At 49.6% G+C, this 17,920-nt stretch overlaps 8 protein-coding genes across 8 annotated transcripts; 6 read left to right on the top strand and 2 right to left on the bottom strand.

Moving 5' to 3' along the window:
* Positions 1 to 334: 334 nt before the first annotated feature.
* Positions 335 to 3,831, top strand: DEU56DRAFT_722377 (fungal-specific transcription factor domain-containing protein; the record flags this gene model as incomplete). The annotated part of the gene is made up of 12 exons (XM_041347724.1): positions 335 to 538; positions 652 to 1,211; positions 1,272 to 1,483; positions 1,540 to 2,075; positions 2,128 to 2,222; positions 2,273 to 2,422; positions 2,478 to 2,602; positions 2,659 to 2,885; positions 2,932 to 3,051; positions 3,111 to 3,357; positions 3,415 to 3,663; positions 3,719 to 3,831. 12 exons carry the CDS (start codon positions 335 to 337, stop codon positions 3,829 to 3,831), a joined length of 2,838 nt encoding a protein of 945 aa, XP_041215888.1.
* A 656-nt stretch (positions 3,832 to 4,487) lies between these two features.
* On the top strand, positions 4,488 to 8,200 carry DEU56DRAFT_764621 (uncharacterized protein). The gene is made up of 4 exons (XM_041350929.1): positions 4,488 to 5,922; positions 6,144 to 7,267; positions 7,320 to 7,424; positions 7,480 to 8,200. Exons 1-4 carry the CDS (start codon positions 4,566 to 4,568, stop codon positions 7,873 to 7,875), a joined length of 2,982 nt encoding a protein of 993 aa, XP_041215887.1. The 5' UTR covers positions 4,488 to 4,565; the 3' UTR covers positions 7,876 to 8,200.
* Positions 8,201 to 8,214: 14 nt separating this feature from the next.
* DEU56DRAFT_845644 (ribosomal L27 protein-domain-containing protein) lies at positions 8,215 to 9,118 on the top strand. The gene is made up of 4 exons (XM_041355126.1): positions 8,215 to 8,365; positions 8,420 to 8,512; positions 8,569 to 8,636; positions 8,686 to 9,118. Exons 1-4 carry the CDS (start codon positions 8,305 to 8,307, stop codon positions 8,908 to 8,910), a joined length of 447 nt encoding a protein of 148 aa, XP_041215886.1. The 5' UTR covers positions 8,215 to 8,304; the 3' UTR covers positions 8,911 to 9,118.
* Positions 9,119 to 10,257, top strand: DEU56DRAFT_764618 (uncharacterized protein). Its single transcript, XM_041350928.1, has 5 exons — positions 9,119 to 9,196; positions 9,248 to 9,482; positions 9,536 to 9,691; positions 9,742 to 9,949; positions 10,004 to 10,257. The coding sequence occupies exons 1-5, from the start codon at positions 9,157 to 9,159 to the stop codon at positions 10,058 to 10,060; spliced, it is 696 nt and encodes a 231-aa protein (XP_041215885.1). The 5' UTR covers positions 9,119 to 9,156; the 3' UTR covers positions 10,061 to 10,257.
* On the bottom strand, positions 10,258 to 11,612 carry DEU56DRAFT_764616 (uncharacterized protein). The gene is made up of 3 exons (XM_041350927.1): positions 11,436 to 11,612; positions 11,006 to 11,377; positions 10,258 to 10,959 (listed from the first exon to the last, which is right to left on the bottom strand). The coding sequence occupies exons 2-3, from the start codon at positions 11,169 to 11,171 to the stop codon at positions 10,604 to 10,606; spliced, it is 522 nt and encodes a 173-aa protein (XP_041215884.1). The 5' UTR covers positions 11,172 to 11,377; positions 11,436 to 11,612; the 3' UTR covers positions 10,258 to 10,603.
* Positions 11,613 to 13,902, top strand: DEU56DRAFT_875449 (regulator of chromosome condensation 1/beta-lactamase-inhibitor protein II; the record flags this gene model as incomplete). Its single annotated transcript, XM_041355995.1, has 7 exons — positions 11,613 to 11,933; positions 11,981 to 12,206; positions 12,262 to 12,485; positions 12,533 to 12,967; positions 13,019 to 13,134; positions 13,186 to 13,353; positions 13,404 to 13,902. Coding segments are annotated over 7 exons (1,843 nt in total), but the record flags the coding sequence as incomplete, so codon positions are not given.
* DEU56DRAFT_764611 (uncharacterized protein) lies at positions 13,851 to 14,856 on the top strand. Its single transcript, XM_041350926.1, has 5 exons — positions 13,851 to 13,957; positions 14,025 to 14,161; positions 14,214 to 14,463; positions 14,521 to 14,600; positions 14,657 to 14,856. Exons 1-5 carry the CDS (start codon positions 13,857 to 13,859, stop codon positions 14,749 to 14,751), a joined length of 663 nt encoding a protein of 220 aa, XP_041215882.1. The 5' UTR covers positions 13,851 to 13,856; the 3' UTR covers positions 14,752 to 14,856.
* Positions 14,857 to 14,870: 14 nt separating this feature from the next.
* On the bottom strand, positions 14,871 to 17,910 carry DEU56DRAFT_764608 (uncharacterized protein). Its single transcript, XM_041350925.1, has 10 exons — positions 17,840 to 17,910; positions 17,765 to 17,791; positions 17,606 to 17,698; positions 17,441 to 17,552; positions 17,093 to 17,387; positions 16,828 to 17,046; positions 16,711 to 16,773; positions 16,265 to 16,658; positions 15,539 to 16,216; positions 14,871 to 15,488 (listed from the first exon to the last, which is right to left on the bottom strand). The coding sequence occupies exons 1-10, from the start codon at positions 17,859 to 17,861 to the stop codon at positions 15,079 to 15,081; spliced, it is 2,313 nt and encodes a 770-aa protein (XP_041215881.1). The 5' UTR covers positions 17,862 to 17,910; the 3' UTR covers positions 14,871 to 15,078.
* Positions 17,911 to 17,920: the final 10 nt, after the last annotated feature.

Raw genomic sequence — 17,920 nt, 5'->3', positions numbered from 1 at the left:
ACGAGCACCGCGTTCGATCGAGAGCCAGTCGACCGGCGGGTGCCATGCTGGCCGGAGAGTGAAATTGTGTCGGAGATTGAACATGATGACACGGCACTCCATGCCATCACCCTCATACTCGCATCTCAAGTTGTCAACCCCTCACGCGCGTGTTCTGAAACGCAGTCAAGGTGCGAAGCTAACAGATTTGCGGTCGGAGGATATCACGCACTGACAGAGTTGTCCGATTCTTCAGATATTTAGTCACCGGCTTTCTGGTCACCGTAAGCATAACCTTCGGTTGTATGCCATTTCGGAGCAATTCAGGCTAGTAGCAGTTATAACCGGTTGACGAATGGAACCTGCTACTGTCCGAGACCCAGCCAACGACTCGCAGTCAGTGCCGCAGCAGCCGAACTCACAATCTGCAAAGCCGTCGTCGAGAAAGACACGGCAGAAGAAACAAACAGATTCTTCGGAATCTTCGCGCCCCGCGCCGAACTCCTCTAACTCCCGCCGACCATCAGGCCGCCGGAGCAACAACAACACTACTACTACAGTCGAAAATTCTCAAACTACGAGCGCTGGTACGGAATCATGCCCTAACATGTTTGATCTTAATATTTACATACCGTATTGCTCCGTTAAGCCGCTCGGCCCTCTACTGATCAGCATCAACAAGACGCTGCGCGTTTTAGAGGCATACCACTCCCTTCCTATCCAACTCCTCTCCACTATATGATGAATCACAATTATCATCCTATGAATCCATCCCCTTTCACCCAACAACACCCTTCCGGGGGTTATGCACCAACCGCCTCTGTGAATGGCGCGAGCGGCCCTAGTATGGCTAGTCACTCGTCTCAGTATTATCCTATGCACCCGTCATATCCTCCCGCCCCACATGGCTATGCTCCGTATTATCCTCAACAAATGATGATGTACGGTGCACCGCGCCCCAGCACGTCAGTGCCAGAACAGCCGCAAACATCCACCGCACCGTCGCCCGCACCAGTCTCTGCTCCTGCAGCGATTGGCAAACGAAAAAGAAAACTGGAGCCCTCGCGTCACAAAGTAACCGTAGAGAAGGATTCGGATCAAGAAGGCCCATCAGGGAGCGATGTTCCGGGAAAACAAAGCACTCCCACTGCGACCACACCGACAGCGTCTGATTCAAAGAAGCGCACTAAAACACAGCGGGCTTGTGATAGCTGCAGAAGTCGCAAAATAAGGTGCAGTTGGTTTTTTTTTTCGCTCAGTTTGTCTGTCTCACTGACTTTTTTCTGTGTCAGATGCGACGTCCTTGCAGAGTCGGAACCTCCACTGTGTCAGCACTGCAAACAATATGGGTTTGAGTGTACATTCTTCCTACCCATAACGGAAACCCGTTTCAAGAAAAAGAAATTGGAAGAAGAGGCCGCAGAAAAAGAAAAGGAGAAGTCCACGGACACTCGACGAAATACGTCGTCTCCTCAAGCCGAGTCTGGAGATCGAAGAGTTTTCGGTTCGTTTGGAATTGTACCTCGCAGTTTTTTTTTCCTTGTCCTAACTTTGTTTCAGGGCCGACGGCTGCTGTGCATCTTCTGCATTCACAACCCATTATCTCCTCTCGGATATACGAGTCTTATGACCAACGTTATCACCACACATGGGAAATATCGAAAAACGGGGACGGCGTAATTTCCGTCCAAAACCATCCAGAGGACGAAAAACAAGTCTCTCATCCAAAGCCCATCGATTTGCGGCTCGAACCCGAGGTCCTTCAAAACCTCCTTAATGCTTATTTCAAAGAGATTGCTCCTCTCTTGCCTGTTGTATCGCAAGCAGAATTCCTGGCGAATCCTTCCCCTTCTCCAATCCTGTTGTATTCTATGTGTCTGGTTGCTGCTGCACGGAGGGAGGTGCCGCAGAGTGTCTTTGACTCGATTCGATATGCGGTTAATGGTGTAATCAAAGCTGAAGATGTTTTGTCTACGGCCTCCATCGCGAACGTGCAAGCCTTACTTATTCTTAGTATGATGGGTGATAGCCATTCTCAATTCGTTCCGAATGCTCTTTCGGCACTCTGGATTCGGTTGGGTACGGCAATCCGAATGGTAGGTTTTTATTTTACGTCGAATTGCTTTGGGTTTTGATTCGTTGTATTAGGCTCAAGACCTGGGGCTTCACAGGGCAGAGTCGGTGAAACAGAGCGTTGAACTACGAAGACGTTTGTGGGGTGCATGTGTCATCTGCGACCGATGGTATGTATCTATCATGACGAGTCTGTACCATACGCTGACTGTCTTTGCAGGACAAGTTTGACGTATGGTCACCCGTACATGATTGATGTGCAAGACTGCGATGCTAGGCTTCCCTCGTCTGGCGATCCTAATGATTTATACATGGACGAACTCGTCAGGTTGAGCGTGATTTTGGGAAGGGTGCTCAAGACCATCTACAGGTCCGTCAAGCCTATTTTCTTATACTATGGAGTTCACTCGCGCGGCTCTCTGTAGCCCGTCTGGTCTGATGTTCACCACGGACGAGATGCTGTATAGCCTACTGTCCGACCTCGAGTCATGGAAGACAAACCTCCCAGAGAACCTACAGTATCGCGGTTCTGATACTCCTCAAGATGCGGGTACGTGGTGGCTGGCCTCGGTGCTTTCTGATGAAGGTCTAATCATAATACCCCAGGACTCTTGCATCTTCTGTACTGCTCAGTGTGCATGATTTTCTGGCGGGTCTTCATGCGCATATCCTATGCTTGCCCTGCACATTTGAAATTCGGGTTAACCGTCGAGACATGGACTTCTTTAGTTCAACTGACCAGCGAATCGATCGATTGGCTCGATACTCACGAGCGAATGTACGATGTTTGGCTGCTAGTCCCTTACGCGGCAACATCCTGCGCACTTGTCCAGGTTTGTGCTCATGTGGTTCATCAATGTTGTGTTAATTATGTTGTAGTATCACACGTGGGCAAGACGGCAAGATGCTGAAGCGGCTGCTAAGCTCAGAAAGCTCCGAGATTGCGTACGAAGATGGGAAGGTTCGATTTCTCCTGACCACATGTCTGCCCGACGAAAGGTAACGCTCCACGTGGTCATGCCATTTCTGGTCAACGATTGATTGATCTTTTTTTTCAGACAGCCGAGATTATTGCTCTTCTGTATGAGGCTACTCAGGGTCCACCTCTTCCTCTTGACCAACCACCTCTGCTAAATCCCACGGGGGGTGTAAAGGGTAAACGGTCTTTAAGTGGCTTGGAGTATAAGAAGGATCTCTCGCGTCCTGGTGGAGGATTCTTCGTTGCGCATGGTGAGGCTCGCAGTGGTGATTACGAGGATGTACCTCGGGGCACGATTGTGACGTCATCTGATGAGGAAGCAGAAGGTTAGTGAATGCTAGAATACATAGAGCTGGCTAAAGCTGATTGATTGCTGCTAGCAGAGGCGAACGAGAATTCGCAACTCCGCAGCTCATCAATGGTCACCATAACCCCACTTCCGGCTGCGCGTGGGGATGGGGCTAGCTTCCCTAATATGAACCCTGCGTTGAATAGCGTCAAGAGTGACACGGCTAGTAGCGTGCAAGTGCTTAACGTGCTTGACGTTCCGCAGGCGTCGAATACGCTGGAGCAGTTCGCGATGGCTGATGTTGGCCTCCTTGAGGGAATTCCTGGAGGTATGTTTGATTGGGGTATGTCCTCTGTTCAACTCTGAAATACGTGATGGTGTGTTTAATTGGATGTTAGGTCAATGGGACTCATTCTTCTCCCGGTTCAATCCATCTGTCGCTGGAGTTGAAAATCGATCAATAGGTGCAAACGCACCTTCGGTGGTTCAGTCTAGTCAGACTCGTAGTTAGCATGGACACGGCATGATGACCATTACGGTATCGAAGTATGGAGCAGCTTTTTTTATTATATTGTGATAGACTCTCGTCCTTTACCTGTTTTCGCTAGTAGTTAAGCTAGTGTGTAATCTGTACACTTGCGAACATTGAAATGACATACATACACGCCACACTATAATAACATGAACGCGTAACCTTTTCCATGCGTGTGTGACCTGAGCTGAACTTTGTATTCGTAGGCGACGGGTGGGATCGGCGATAGTGACGGCGTGGCCGAGCTGTTGGTAGACGTGGTCAACGTTCAGCTACCTTCAAAGTTGCAAAACACATACTGGCATTAACGGCTCTGAATCCATACAGACTCGACGATTGGTTGGTTGTTTGACAGTGGGGAAGAGAGTCAAGTTTATACCAAGCTGTCAACGTTGTCAGTCAACCCTGAGTGACCATTTTGGTGAAGAAGAACGGAAGCTTGACCTTTTCCGGCGGATCAGTCCCATGATATCACGTTTCTCTGCCTACTAGATTGATGAGGTGTCTCCTCTTGCAGGTTCCAAGAGGGTTCAAAATAACCAGCTTGTGAGTTGGAATGAAACCTAGCTAACTTAGTCGGAGCGTCAATATAGAGACTGTCAAGCGAGAGTGAGGTCTCTTTTCTCAAACTTTCATGTCATTCCTAACAGTGCATACTACTAGACTTTCCTAATAACCGCTGGTCGTTTACATCACTAGTGAGGTGCTCTCTTATGGCACAAATCGCTAGCGATCATCCAAACCAACCACCGAGAATCTCACAGCTTCTTCCTACCGTAAAATGCTCCAGTTGCATGCAAACAGTCCCGCTCGCAGAGCTCGGTGACCACGTATGTTCGCCACAGCCTCCACCTACTTTACTGTCTCTTCAGAAACCGCCCATGTCTCCAAAATCAACAAACTCTCTTCTACCACAGAGGTTACAGAATATTCTTGTTTCTAATAGGGCTCCAATGCTACAACAGCAGACTTCTCGCACCCCGCCCCCTCATGCTCCTCCTCCACCCAGGTCTTCCCAACATGATCCTTTTCAGCGAATACCCCCGACTGTAAATTTTAATCTAGGTGCTAAACGCACCAACAGCCCAGCTACTCCTCCAATCCCACAATCTATCCTTCTCAACGGAGGAACCTCCACTAATACACCCCATGCTCGATCCCCGGCCCAATCCGCTCCAGAGCGCGTCACTGCTCCCGTTCGAATACCAAATCCTCCAGGACCCACCAGGACCCGCACTCCTTCAAATACGGGGAGCGCTAGTAACAGATCACCCCTTGGTGTGACATCTTTCCCCAATCCCTTTGGAGATGATCTGTCGAGCGCGTCTGCGCCTATAATGGGTCGCCCAAGAACAGCATCGTTAGCTCGAAGAGAAAATGTACCCGTTATTCCGCAGGCGCCGCTCCCACCGTCCAGGACACGAACGCCCTCGAATGCTCCTTCCCACACTTCTATTATTCCACCGAGTCTCACTCCGCGTCCGTCATTTGATCGTTCACGCACATCTTCTACTCTTGCACCTAGGCCATCGTTGGATAAGCCTCGCCCCTCGTTTGATGCTCCTCCTAGACCTTCGTTTGATACACGACGCCCTTCTTTTGACGTACAGCCTCCTACTGATGTACGACGTCCTTCCTTTGACGTACCTCGACATCAACCTCCTACCGACGCACGACGTCCTTCATTTGATGTTTCCCGTCCTTCACCAGACCGTATACCTACCGGTCCAGGACCCGCACTGCAGCCTGCGTCAGTCCCTCGTCCACCCCGCAGTACTTCGGCCCTCCCTCCATCAGCGGGTATTCCCTTTCCGTCGTCTGCCCCTGCGGCTCAACGACCACCCGCAACCCGCTCGCCAGTGCCAGACAGTGAACGTAATATCGATACGAAATGCGGGGGTGCGGCTGGTATGGCTGGCGTTGGTCGGAGGGGATTTGCAGCTGTAGCACGAGCTGCGATGGTTTCTGCTCATCCTCACGCTATGGATGCATTTCCTGTGATGGACGGTCGTCGAGCAAATGCTCCCAAGTATCTGGACCTCAACACCACCATGAACCATGTCCTGCGAGGTGAGCACTTTCCTCTGAAACCTTTCTTTTATATGTCGTGCATACACCCCATCGTCCCATATTTACTTATCATTCACCTACTCCACATCGTTATTTCGCGGCGATGGACTGCACCATAAGCTTTTTTAAGCTTTTTAAATATATTATTATCCGTAATTGTTCGATCGTGTTTGTCTCCACTTTTCTCATTCAATCTATACTCACTAATCCTGTCTTTGCAGCCGCAATGACACCCCCACTCTCTCCGAACTCGGGACACTCTCATTCCCCTGTCTCTCCTCATCCCGCGTCGCCGTTGTCACCTGCTCACAACACAACACCAACCCATGAGCAACCTTCTCATGTTAAGGCTGAGGAACGGTTCCACTCACCATCCCCAAACCAGAAACTCGCCCATCTTTCGTCATCCCCTGCTGATATCCATATTGTTACTCCGTCACGATCACCCTCGCCCATTTTCAATCCTTTCTCCAGACACCTCAGTGGGGAAACTGTAAATCAATCACCGTTTTCAGCTGTCCCCGTTCACCTACCATTTCTCGACACGTTTGATAAGGGACCTGTAAACCGCAGCGGCGACGATTCTGACGAGGAGAGCGTGTATACGACGCATACGGCGGAACCGGGGAGGGGTCCTAGAGGTGGCACAGAACCCATGTCCCCGTACACTGATTCAGAAGTGGGGTTGGCGTATGCGGATGATTCTGACAACGACACGCCTGTGGTAATGCCGCTCGATATACGCAAGTCAAATGCATCTGGGATGAACAAGGTCCAGTTTCCAAGCGTCGAAGGTGGGCATCCATCTGTCTCAGGTCGAAAGCCGCCATCGCGGAACGCTTCGGGAGCTTCGTCTGCTCCAACTCCATCCACCTCGCGAACCGTCGATGCCAGCTCCATCCGCACGCGCAGCGCTTCGGCTGCAACCCACACGACAACACGATCTGTTGGAGCATTGGAACGTGCAATGGAAACGCTGATTGAGGAAGGTGCATCCGTCTCTGTCCTCGCTTCAGGTTCAGTGCTCGCCTCAATGGCTGGGCCCTCCGGCAGTCGCGGTTCTGGAAAGCCCAATCGGTCCAACACAGTACCAGGCCCCGTATCACCGGAAAGCAGACCGCCAAAGTTACCAGCACGGTCCTATACGAGTCCGCATCACCCACACATTCATTCCGAACGTGTAGGAATAACGGGCCAAGTCGCGCGAGTACGGGAACGGGGCAAGGTGAAGAAGGACCGCATCTGTGTGAACTGTGATACGAAGGTCGACGATGGGAGGTGGATCCAGATGGACGGCGGGAATGTCTTGTGTGAACGATGCTGGAAGAATATGTACCTTCCCAAGGTATGTTTCATGTGGTTAGTGGTTGTTTTCCATCTAACATGTTTCATCATAGTGCCGCCGGTGTAATCTTCCCATCGAGAAGCAGGCCGTGTCGTCTTCCGATGGTCAACTGAAGGGCAAATATCACAGGGATTGCTTCAATTGCCACAATTGTCAGGTGAGTTGTGTGGTCTTTACATCTTTGGTTTGTTTTTGATTCCGTCACCATGCAGAAACCATTCCCAGACAAGGAATTCTACGTTTTTGATGGCAAACCTCTATGCGCATACCACTACCATGAGGCGAACGACTCCCTCTGCGCCGCAGTCTCGTGTGGCCAGCCTATAGAGGGTCCCTGTGCAGTTACTCACGCAGGAAAGCGATACCATCCAGACCATCTTCTATGTGAGTTCGAGAACGGCTGCGGGGAGCAGCTGGCGGAGTACTGGGAGGTAGACGGCCAGATGTTCTGCGAGAAGCATGCTGCATTAGCCGGGTGCAGCTGTGCGTCCTCGAGGGGCGATAGTCCTGACCCGCAACGCATACGCGACGAGGGGCGCGCGAGGAAGCGAATGACACGATTCATCGACCTCGGGGCTGTAGAGGACGAGGACCTTGACATCCGGTGAACGTGGACCCTGGCCCCTTACATATGCATTAACCTTATTCTTCATTTTTTCCCTTCTTTTTCCTGGACTATTAGCAACTGTACTCTCACATCTTCCACAGGATATATTACCCTTATATTCCCTTGCAATTCATATACCACATATTTCTTTCTCTTGATTTATCTTCTCAATTTTGGGACTTTACGAGACCTTTTTGCATTTTCTCCATCTCGTTCGTTATACCAGAGGATCAACACAAACTTAAGATGGGGCTCCGTAGTTAGAAATTTAGCTGCATCACAATTCATGTACTTGCTGCGCGCCTCATAGATTGAAGTTGACATTTTGACGCGTGATCTTAATTTATCCTCACGCTTGTTCATCTTCCGCTCATCCACCGGGCTTCACTAGTCACTCTCGACTAAAGCTCAGTCGCAATACCTGCGAGTAATGTCTTTTTCTTTTCTTGCTCGGTGCTGTGAGACAGCAAGAAGCCCATTCTCTTTGCTTGGTTCGTGAATGCTTTCTTGCCGACAACCTGTTTTTTCACCACCATTGTACAAAGGTTCCGTGCGGACTGCCACCAAACGTGCTGGAGGAACGGTTCGAAATCATGGAGGATCGCCGGGTAAGCGCCTGGGTCTCAAGAAGTTTTCTGGTGCGTCCTTCTGCCTCGTATATCCACCTCGCCAATGCTAGAGACCTATTATGCAGACCAGCACGTCATTCCCGGCAACATCATAGTACGACAACGAGGAACCCAATTCCACCCAGGGCAGAATGTATGTAACCTTCCTACCTATTGTATAACGATATTCATAAAATCCTCAGGTCAGAATGGGTCGCGACCATACTATTTATGCCACCACCCCGGGCTTCGTACGATTCTACAAACAAAAGTGGCTACGAGGAGACCGGAAGTTTATTGGTGTAGTTCTGCATCGCGGCGAGAAGCTTCCAAGGGATGAAACCTCGCTAGGTCGCAGTCGATACTTTGGCCTCGTCGACCTGACTGCTTTCACTAAGAGCGGCCCATCACCACAAACTAGCGCATGAGAGTGGGGTTTGTTCTTGGTCCCTGTGGTGATTCGCCCGCGCTTTAATGATGTTGGCTACACAACCGTCATGTCGCATTTCTACACCCGTTGCGCTGCACTGGCGTTGATTGGCGGCAGTACTTACTTTTGCTTTCAAATAGCACATGATATTATTTTTAGCGCATCTTTTATTTAAATATAGATGATAGATCTCATTGCTATTGCTGCGTCTGTCCCCATCATCTGAGGTTTCTTCCCGACCATCATGTTGTCTCAACTCTCTATCGACCCCGTTAGACCTGCAGGTACGTGTCGCTCTGGTGTTTGTTAGTTGGTGCCCATAAACAAATCTTTAGAATTTGCTTCTGAGGAAACTATCCTTGCGCTTGGTCGTCAAGTGTTAGAATCCACCGATTCTTGGAAAGTAGGCAAGACCTTCTCAAAGGGCACCGTCCAAACACTTTCCCGCGCAAAGGGACCAGGGGACGGAGCCCCTTGGCATTGCAGAGTGTCCGAGCACACCAAGGAGGACGCGACGTTCGATGAATTTTGGAGTAAGATTGGTGTTAACAAAGCTGAGAACGAGAAGGAGTGGGTTTCCCACCGTCGTCCTCCAACAATGTGAACGTTCATACTTTGTCAAGGTTCATCTCTGCGATCAAGAAAGTGACGCTGGTCAAGCGAATCTCAGAGACTCAGACCATCTGGACAATGTACTACACTTTCCCTCCCCCTGTCTCTCCACGCGTTTTCACCGTGTTGCAAACGATACACCTCCACGAGTCGGCTCCAAGAACTGGGTATGACTACTCTAAACCCTTTTGAATGTCCTCTGATACAAGGCATCTAGTCTGGTGGTTTCAATTCCAGTTGATTTGTCTGGCGACGATCTCGCCGCGCTTGAAGAGAAAGGTACAAAGGGACGATATGTCTCCGTCGAACGCTTGCTCGAGTTAGATGACGGCACAGTAGAGTGGCGAATGGCGACGTCCAGTACACCTGGAGGAAGTATCCCGAATTTCATCACGGAGGGCAGTATGCCAGGTCAAATAGCTGCGGTGAACATCACATCATTTCACGGACAGTGAATCAAGACTGATATAACTTTACAGGATGTTCCTCACTTCTTGAAGTGGTTCCATACCGTTCGCAATCAAGGAACTGCATAACTCGATAGTTGGAATGAGATTGGACAGTAGATGGGTATACATATACGCCTGTCCAAAGACGATGAGTAGTTTATCATGTTTGCATTCGTTTCAGAGTGTTCTTATTGTCGACCGTCCTTGCGAGACCCATTGTAATTATGGGTAAAGCGGATCTCAGAGGATATAACTGCAATATTATTTTGCTTGCTCTCGGCTCTTCTATCCAGCTTGAATACGCACCTTATATTTCACACTGCATGGCCGACGAGAATTTGATTCGAGTCGTGTGGCAGACCTGAAGTGCCACGGTTGACTACTCAGCACAATCTGCACACTTTTGACATCAACATGGTTGAAGAAAGTTACCCTCCAAGGAACTGCGGGTGCACGCCAAATGTGTCTCTCAAGTACGCGAAAGGAACGACAAGCCTCAACAAGTCCATTGCTATAGGGTGCTTGATTACGAGTGATGGGTAAGGTGCAATAAAGGCTTGGAAGAAAGGGAGTTTTGTGGCAATATGGGATGGTGTAACGGTACGAGAACCGTAGCAAGACGATGAGATGTCAAGTCTCGCGCTTTCCGTCACGTTCCCGTTCAAGTTGCTCGATCCTACGGAGATGATTATCCCTTTGAGTCTTCACCCTGTTCAGATACTCCTCGTCGGATATTCTATGACCCAACATAGCAAATATTCGGTCCGTGAGCGATCTGGGTGGTTCTAGGGCGGCCACAGGTAAGGAGGGAGGGCGGGGTTCTGTCGGAACAGGTGCTACAGGTATAGCAGCTGCTACAGGCGGTGTGTGCGCCACTCGGGAGACATGAGTTATCCTCAGAATGTCGAACTCATTGAATGCACATTGTAAGAGCCCGCACATCACCGCGCCCGTCGCTAGACCAGGAACAGTTCCCGATCTTCCGCCTATAACGGAATGAGAGTTGTTGAGAAGCACAAGAGAGTAACTCACGCTTCCAGGAGTTAAGAATGCCACCAGCCAAAGCTCCGCTAAGGCTGGAGTCGAGTACTTTACGAGAGCGGATGTCACCCCACGTTATTCGGGAAACATCAGTAGGAGCCCCTTCTGTAGCTTCATTGAGTCTCTGTCTGCGCAGTTCGTACTGTTTTCCGGGCATTGAGAAGACGAGTACAGGGCCAACAAGGTACTCTCGTATGCCTGGATGGGCCAGTTAATTCTGTCGAATTCCTGAAGAAAAGCACATCATACTGAAGAATGTTGCAGATGCAATGCCACTATTCAAAGCCGAAAACAACGATAGAGGGCCTGGTGGTTGTGATTTGAGGACGCCATACAACCCTGAAGTCAAACCGCAGACAGTAGCTGAGGAAGACAATTATCAGCTTTATTAACATGAGAATGGCCATGGTGGAAGACGGACTCGCATGTTATGAGTACACCCTTGGCTACTGTCTGTGGGGCTGAAGGATCCATCTTCACGCTGCAACAAGTTTTTTGCAGAGCAATTGTTGCAATACAGCACTATAGGTAAGCTGGTAAAGTGCTTATGACCCCCCGAACGGGGGTGAGTTCATGAGCTTGGAATATTGAAGTCTAAGATGTTAACTTCTGTTTCTTGTACAACAATGTTCAAACGTACGGCTGCACAAGCATGGCGATCTCGCCGCCTGCACTCTCATCTTTCGCATACGGCACAAGCAGCTAGAGCACGACCGGCTCGGTCTGCAATAATAGCTTCTTCTGCAACTGCCACCGCGGGCCTACTCTGGTATTCGTTTAGTACTACTATCCACAACGATGCTATTATAACGCCGAAGCCAGAAGATATATCCCAGTCCATCCAGAAAGTTTCTACGTCCAGCACAGGCATCACGGAGGACGATGGGAGCATATGTGCAGTCGCGTGGGGTTCCAACCAGTGAGTTGTATAATTATATGTTCACCAGACGGCATACTCATTTTCAGGTACAACGTAATCAATCCAAACGAACCCGGAGTCAAACGGGTACAGTACCCCGTAAATGCCAGCTGGCTAAAAGACGTCGCGCTACGTGACTTGGCACTTCATGAGCGACATGCTGCTTGTGTAGATGCAAGGGGAGATGTATACCAATGGGGCGACGGATTCTTTGGCTCGAGTCCCACTTCAAAATCAGAGCCGCAGGGACCGAAATTGACGCTACGTGGACAAGTAAGACGGTTTGCTCTCTACAAAGGCATTGTCACTCAGTACATGATTTGGTTAGAACATCATCCAGCTTCAGCTCACCGAATCTCGAATATATGCTCTATCGGCCTCGGGGAAAATATATGTCATTGCGGCTAATGCAGAACAACAACAAAATCCCGTTCCGAAGCCACCCCCGGCCAGTACGTCCTGGTGGGGACCCGGATGGACATGGGGAGAGGAAGGAAACGCCATCGACTTCACGGTGATTGCTCCCAAGGAGAAACTCGCTTGGGGTGAACAGTCTGTATCAATCTGCCATCCGAGACTATGAGCTGATTCCGACTTAGATTCGTATCCATTTCAGCGGGTAGGAATCACCTCTTGGCATTGACATCTTCTGGTCGGACATTGGTTCATCCCATGAACAAAAACGCAAACACACATGGTCAGCTTGGACTACGGAAGTTTGACATTCCTGCTCCTCCAAGTTCCACCCACACCGTCTCTCCACCTCGCGTTCCTGTCGAGCTTGTTCCAAGGGCAGTGGCTGACCCATTCGCTACGGCTGCTCCTTTCTCGCGCCCCGCGGTGTCATATGTGCCGCCTTCCACGTCTGCGAACCTTGATGGAATAGATGACCAGCACATAAGATTTTCAGATTCTCTCTTTGAGATCCCCTCTCTCAAAGGCATCAAGGTCTCTCAGATTGCAGCTGGAGGTCGCAGTAGCTTTGTAGTGACAGACTCAGGTAGGGTGCTTGGCTGGGGAGCGAATGAGTTTGGGTAAAGATACCTATCAATACCCGCAAATCCGGTTGCTCACACGTATTCTAGCCAGATTGGACTGGGTGGGAACATGACTCTTGACACAATTATCTTGCCGACAGAGGTAGTTCTGTCGAGGAATGTGCCCGGTTCTGTCCGCACTAGATGCATTGACATTTCTGCAGGTAAGTGAGAATACTATGACTTTCACCGTCTATAACTAAATTATTGCGCAGGCGGTGACCTGGCATGTTTCGTTGCTGAACGCACAGATGGCGAATCCCTCGCCTATGTGGACCTTCTGACCTGTGGTAATGGTCAATGGGGAGGACTAGGGAACAACCTGTACTCAAACGCCCAAGGGAATCCTGTCCGCGCAAAGAATGTTAGCGGTCTCCGGGAATGTTTGTACCTCGTTATCACAACCTTCTATGCACTCATAAGCCCCTCGCAGACAACGAAAACAGCCGGTCTATGTCTCCCATCCTTCCTCACGCTATCTCGGTGTCCCCCACCGGCCATGTCCTGCTGACTTTGGATACACAAGCCCATGGGGGCCCGGGTGGCTTAGGACGGGATCTGGTCGTTTGGGGAACGAATCATGACTATCAACTTGGCACCGGAAAGAGAAGCAGTCTTCCTGTGCCCACCACCTTGGAGCGTCCTGAAGGCGGACGATTTATCCTGGGTCAACGAAAAGCTTCTGTGAGGGACCTTGCTGGTAACGTATGGAAGAAGAAAGTCGAGGTTGAGCAGTGTGCGGTCGCGGGGTACGGCAACAGCATTATATATTGGAAGATAAAGTAGGTATTCGAGAGTGCGGGATGTATTGTAGATACTGGTCACGACTCACCACTTAGCACAAGTTAGCAGACTCCTAATTATCCTTGTTGCACGTGATTTTCACATGACCGTGACGCGGTTGTGGTGCAACAATAGCTCTGTTAAACACCACCACGCGATGGCGAGGGACCTTCAACCAAAAGACCCTCAGCTACAAGAATGCATGTGCGCGAGCAACGTCATCTCATGATTCACGTACATTGACGCCCTAACCTTGAACTATTCAATGCAGCAAATTAATCCGGGAGATGACAAGCATCATTGATCCCGCAGATGATTACCTCACGATAACCGCAGCTGAAGAGCAAATGAAGGTCAATTATTCCCGAGGAAAGAAAGAAAACGAAGAGGCGTATGCAGATTTGAAAGGTATGCCATGTATCCTTCATGACTTTCCAGTGACCTTCATCCTATTTCCAAGCCTTGTCTCGCGTCTTGGAAGCTGCCAAGAAATCTTCAATGCGACCGCCAAACGTGCCCTCTCTGGAAAAGCACGCATCCCATCTCAATGAACTTGATGGATCCAGGCTGTCTCTAGCCAAGGCTATCCGCGACGCGGAAGGCTCTCTATCTAGCAAAGAGGCTGAACTGGCAGCCCTGAAAGAGCAAGCGCGTTCATTGGAGGAATCGGACCCCGCCAAGGATCACCAGATTCAGCTAGATGGCTCTGCGTGAGTACTATACAGAACGATGGTGGGAGCTGACGATTAATTATGCTGTTTCTCTAGTTTGCGCCTAAAGATCTACAGAGGGTTGGGGTTCGAACCCGTCCTTGACAAGGACGGGCTAGTGACTAAGATGCTTGTTCGTGAGTGTTTAAATTTGAGTTGGCCCTTGGGGAGTGTGCTCTAATATCTGGTTTAGGCAGCGAATCGGGTGACATCCACTCCTTCCCGTCCGATGGAAGTAAGTCAGATTTTGATGATGCCAGTCAGCTTTGGAGGCTGGCAATTTCATGATGAAATCTCAAGTATGATCATATCTGTACCACACATGCTGTTATAGTAATATCCATATCTACTCCCTTATGGCCCATAATATATCCATTCAATGTCACGCGTTGATATCAACGGACTCTGGAGTGCCACTTGAACCAATTCTGTTTACATGGTATTTTTACAAAGAACTAATCACGCAGCTGACGCTGCAGGTCTTGAACGTTTGAACCACCCTAATCTACTGTATGAGATATGAAGGAGGTTCTAAATACTTCCTCCTAAAAGCGACGTGATTAAAACTACAAATACTTGAAATGGTGGTCAAGGTACCATGGAGAGAGTCGTCGATTAAAGTTGTTGTCGCCCGTCGCTAACAACCCATATTTTCTTCTCCCTGGACTTCTCTGCCACCTCCCGTACCTTTGCCTCGATAGCATTCTTCTTCACCTTGTCCGCACGAAGCTCCTGGTGAATGCTTTCCACGATAAATGTGAGGTTTGCCGTCGCTAAAGCCGTGATCTTGCTGAGGAGCAGAGGAACATGTGCATCGGGGAATGTGGTCTTTGGCGTGGACGCTAGGGTAACACGCTTGTTCGCTGGAGCCTGAGCAGCAGCAGCCGATGATTCCGCAACACTGTTGCTTCCTGATATCCGATTGGGTAGGGAAGGAACCACAAACTTGGACTCATAATTTGCTTGCTGAATTTCTTCGGCAGTTTTTGAGATGAAAGTGAAGGGGTTGACTTGATATGGCGTATCTATAGCAGGCAAATCAGAAAAGGTTCGGAGGACTTCGTAATGAACGTACCATTAAACAGTTGTATGCGGTATGGTTTGAAAGGATCATATTCACATTGACCTATGACCGACTCCCACAGAGGCCCTTTGGTATAGGGGACGAGGGGGATTACGACCTTCCGCTTCTTCTCAGGCTGCTTGTCAAGAGGCTCTGCTTTTCTCTTGGGAGGGGGAAGAGGTATGTCCAAGAGTGAAGGTGACAAGTCCCGGTCATCCGGAACAACTTCTTCAATTTCATCATCATCCACTAGCCAGCTTTCCAGATCAGAATCACCCTCCTCGCCTTCGCCTTCATCATCGTCATCGTCATCGACGTTGTCCGCATCCGCTGTGCCTTCATCTTCCCATTCCTCTCCAGAATCGTACCCGTAATCTCGGGCAAGCAGATCACGAGCGAAAGGTGATCTGGGACCAATGATACGCGAGTTCCTTGTCCAGGAACCGTAGTAGCCAGGACGAGCGTCTTCATGGAAAATTAAGACCTTCGCTGGAAGCCTCTTTCTATCCCAAAGAATGTTCGACAGGTATCGAACCTGAGATGTATCCCCAGCTATCTCAGCATCATTGAGCTGGGAATATATATCTTTCGTGTTACATGCGCTGAATGATTTAAAAGAGGATTTCGATCGGTCATGAGGTTGTGTGAGCTGAAGTGGCCGCAACGACCGTATAATATCCTGGAGACGCTCTGTACATGATATCAATGATATGAACACGAAAAGTTCGATGCACGCACCCTGCGCATTAGCTTCGGCATGGTTGAATGCTGGCGTACGATATACGAATACATCATCGCTATTCGTCTCCGAGGCTTGGGTATCATCGATGACGATAGCGTCTGCATGGCTGAAACCCGAGGTCTGCTTTCTCCCAGTTCGTTTGCTAGGCTTTAAGAACCGGTTAATGGGCGCCATTTCTGCGTCCTTCTTCAAGACAAAAGGCTTAAACGTCTTCTGAAAATCCGATTCGCCATTAGAAGACCCGCAGATGGGTTTTGAAGGTGACTCGCGCGGAGGGACCTTGGCCTTCCCGAAGAAGTTAGCCATAAGAGATCGGGATTTGTCCTGTGTCGCCTTCTGCTTCTTCTCTTTCTCGGCCTTGGCTGCTTTCTTCTCTTCCTTCTCCTTGGCCTGGAATCATAACGTCAACTAAAGAAGATTGTTACATAGGAGGCTGGGGTACCTTTACAGCCTTATCTGAATCTGCAGCTTTTCGCTGTCGAGCTTTTGGAGTTGCACTGCCGGACTACCGAAGTTTGTTAATGGGGCAGTGACATGGGCAAGGGAGAGGAGATCATACTTCGATGTTTTCGGGTTCATTGGCACTCGCACTCGGATCGCGCTGGGACGATGAGTCCTTGAGCTCTGCTGCATCAACTGGTTCGGCGGTTGCATTGCTTGGTGGAGTGGGCTGATTGATGTCTTTAGTAGGGAGCTTGTTGGTACCTTTAGGGTCGAGAATAGCATTCCGTTCATCCTGCGGTAGGCTTTCGAAGGCTGCGAGCAGGTCTATCTTGGCCTGAAGAGATATTAAAGAAAATTTCTGAATTTAAGATAATACATGCCTGAACACGCTCAGCTATCCTTGTCTCGGCTTTCTCTTTGGCAGACTTGGGCAGCCAATGCCTATGGTCATCTCTGACCTCCCATCGCCAAGCGCACACAACAGAAGGGAGTTTGTATCCTACTGGTCCGTCCAAGCCATAATTGGTCCTGACCATGAGTGACTGAATGGCATGCTCTACCACGAGAAGAGGCAAGGCAACTGATATGCTTTCACGTCGAGAGTCGTCGTCCTCGTCAAAAGATGGCAGAAGTTCGGAGCGGATATGCTTCGCCAGCGGAGTGACTCCCTTATCACTAGATATAGAAGTCAATGACGACCTACATCGGTCGCTATGTTACAAGCTCACCTCTCTTGCGCAAGTTTCACTATCAGCGGTTTATGCTCATCTGGAATAGCAGTAAGCGGGGGGTCCTGCCTTTCAATTCGCTGTTCGATCATCTCGCGAAACTTGACAATTTCTATGAAATAGAGGCGTTGGATTTAGCACTGTCGAAATGGGAGGAGGGCAGACCTTGCATCGCCTCTGACGACTTCTCAAACGATATGGGCTTCTGTTTGAAGATGACTTTTCCATTTTTCAACTCAACAAGAGGTTTCTTTGCTGCTATATAACAAAAAGACGCGTCTGGGTGAGTGCATCCGGGACAGAATGCTGGTCGACTGTGCTCACCAGTAGATGTCGATGCGCTAGAAGAATCTGAGGGCTTTCAGCTATAAAACCGATTGAGTTGTGCGTAAGACATACCTTTTTTCTCTGTATCTGCCATGTGTGCGGTAGTCGGAAACGAAAAAACGCGTGCTGTAGAGTCGCGTCGGGGGATGGATT

This window comes from Suillus clintonianus, assembly GCF_016758775.1.
Source record: "Suillus clintonianus strain FC179 chromosome Unknown DEU56scaffold_1, whole genome shotgun sequence".
In the NCBI taxonomy this organism is placed as follows: Eukaryota; Fungi; Basidiomycota; class Agaricomycetes; order Boletales; family Suillaceae; genus Suillus; species Suillus clintonianus.
The sequence above is the reverse complement of the archived record's forward strand: the minus strand, read 5'-3'. Positions and strand labels throughout refer to the sequence as shown.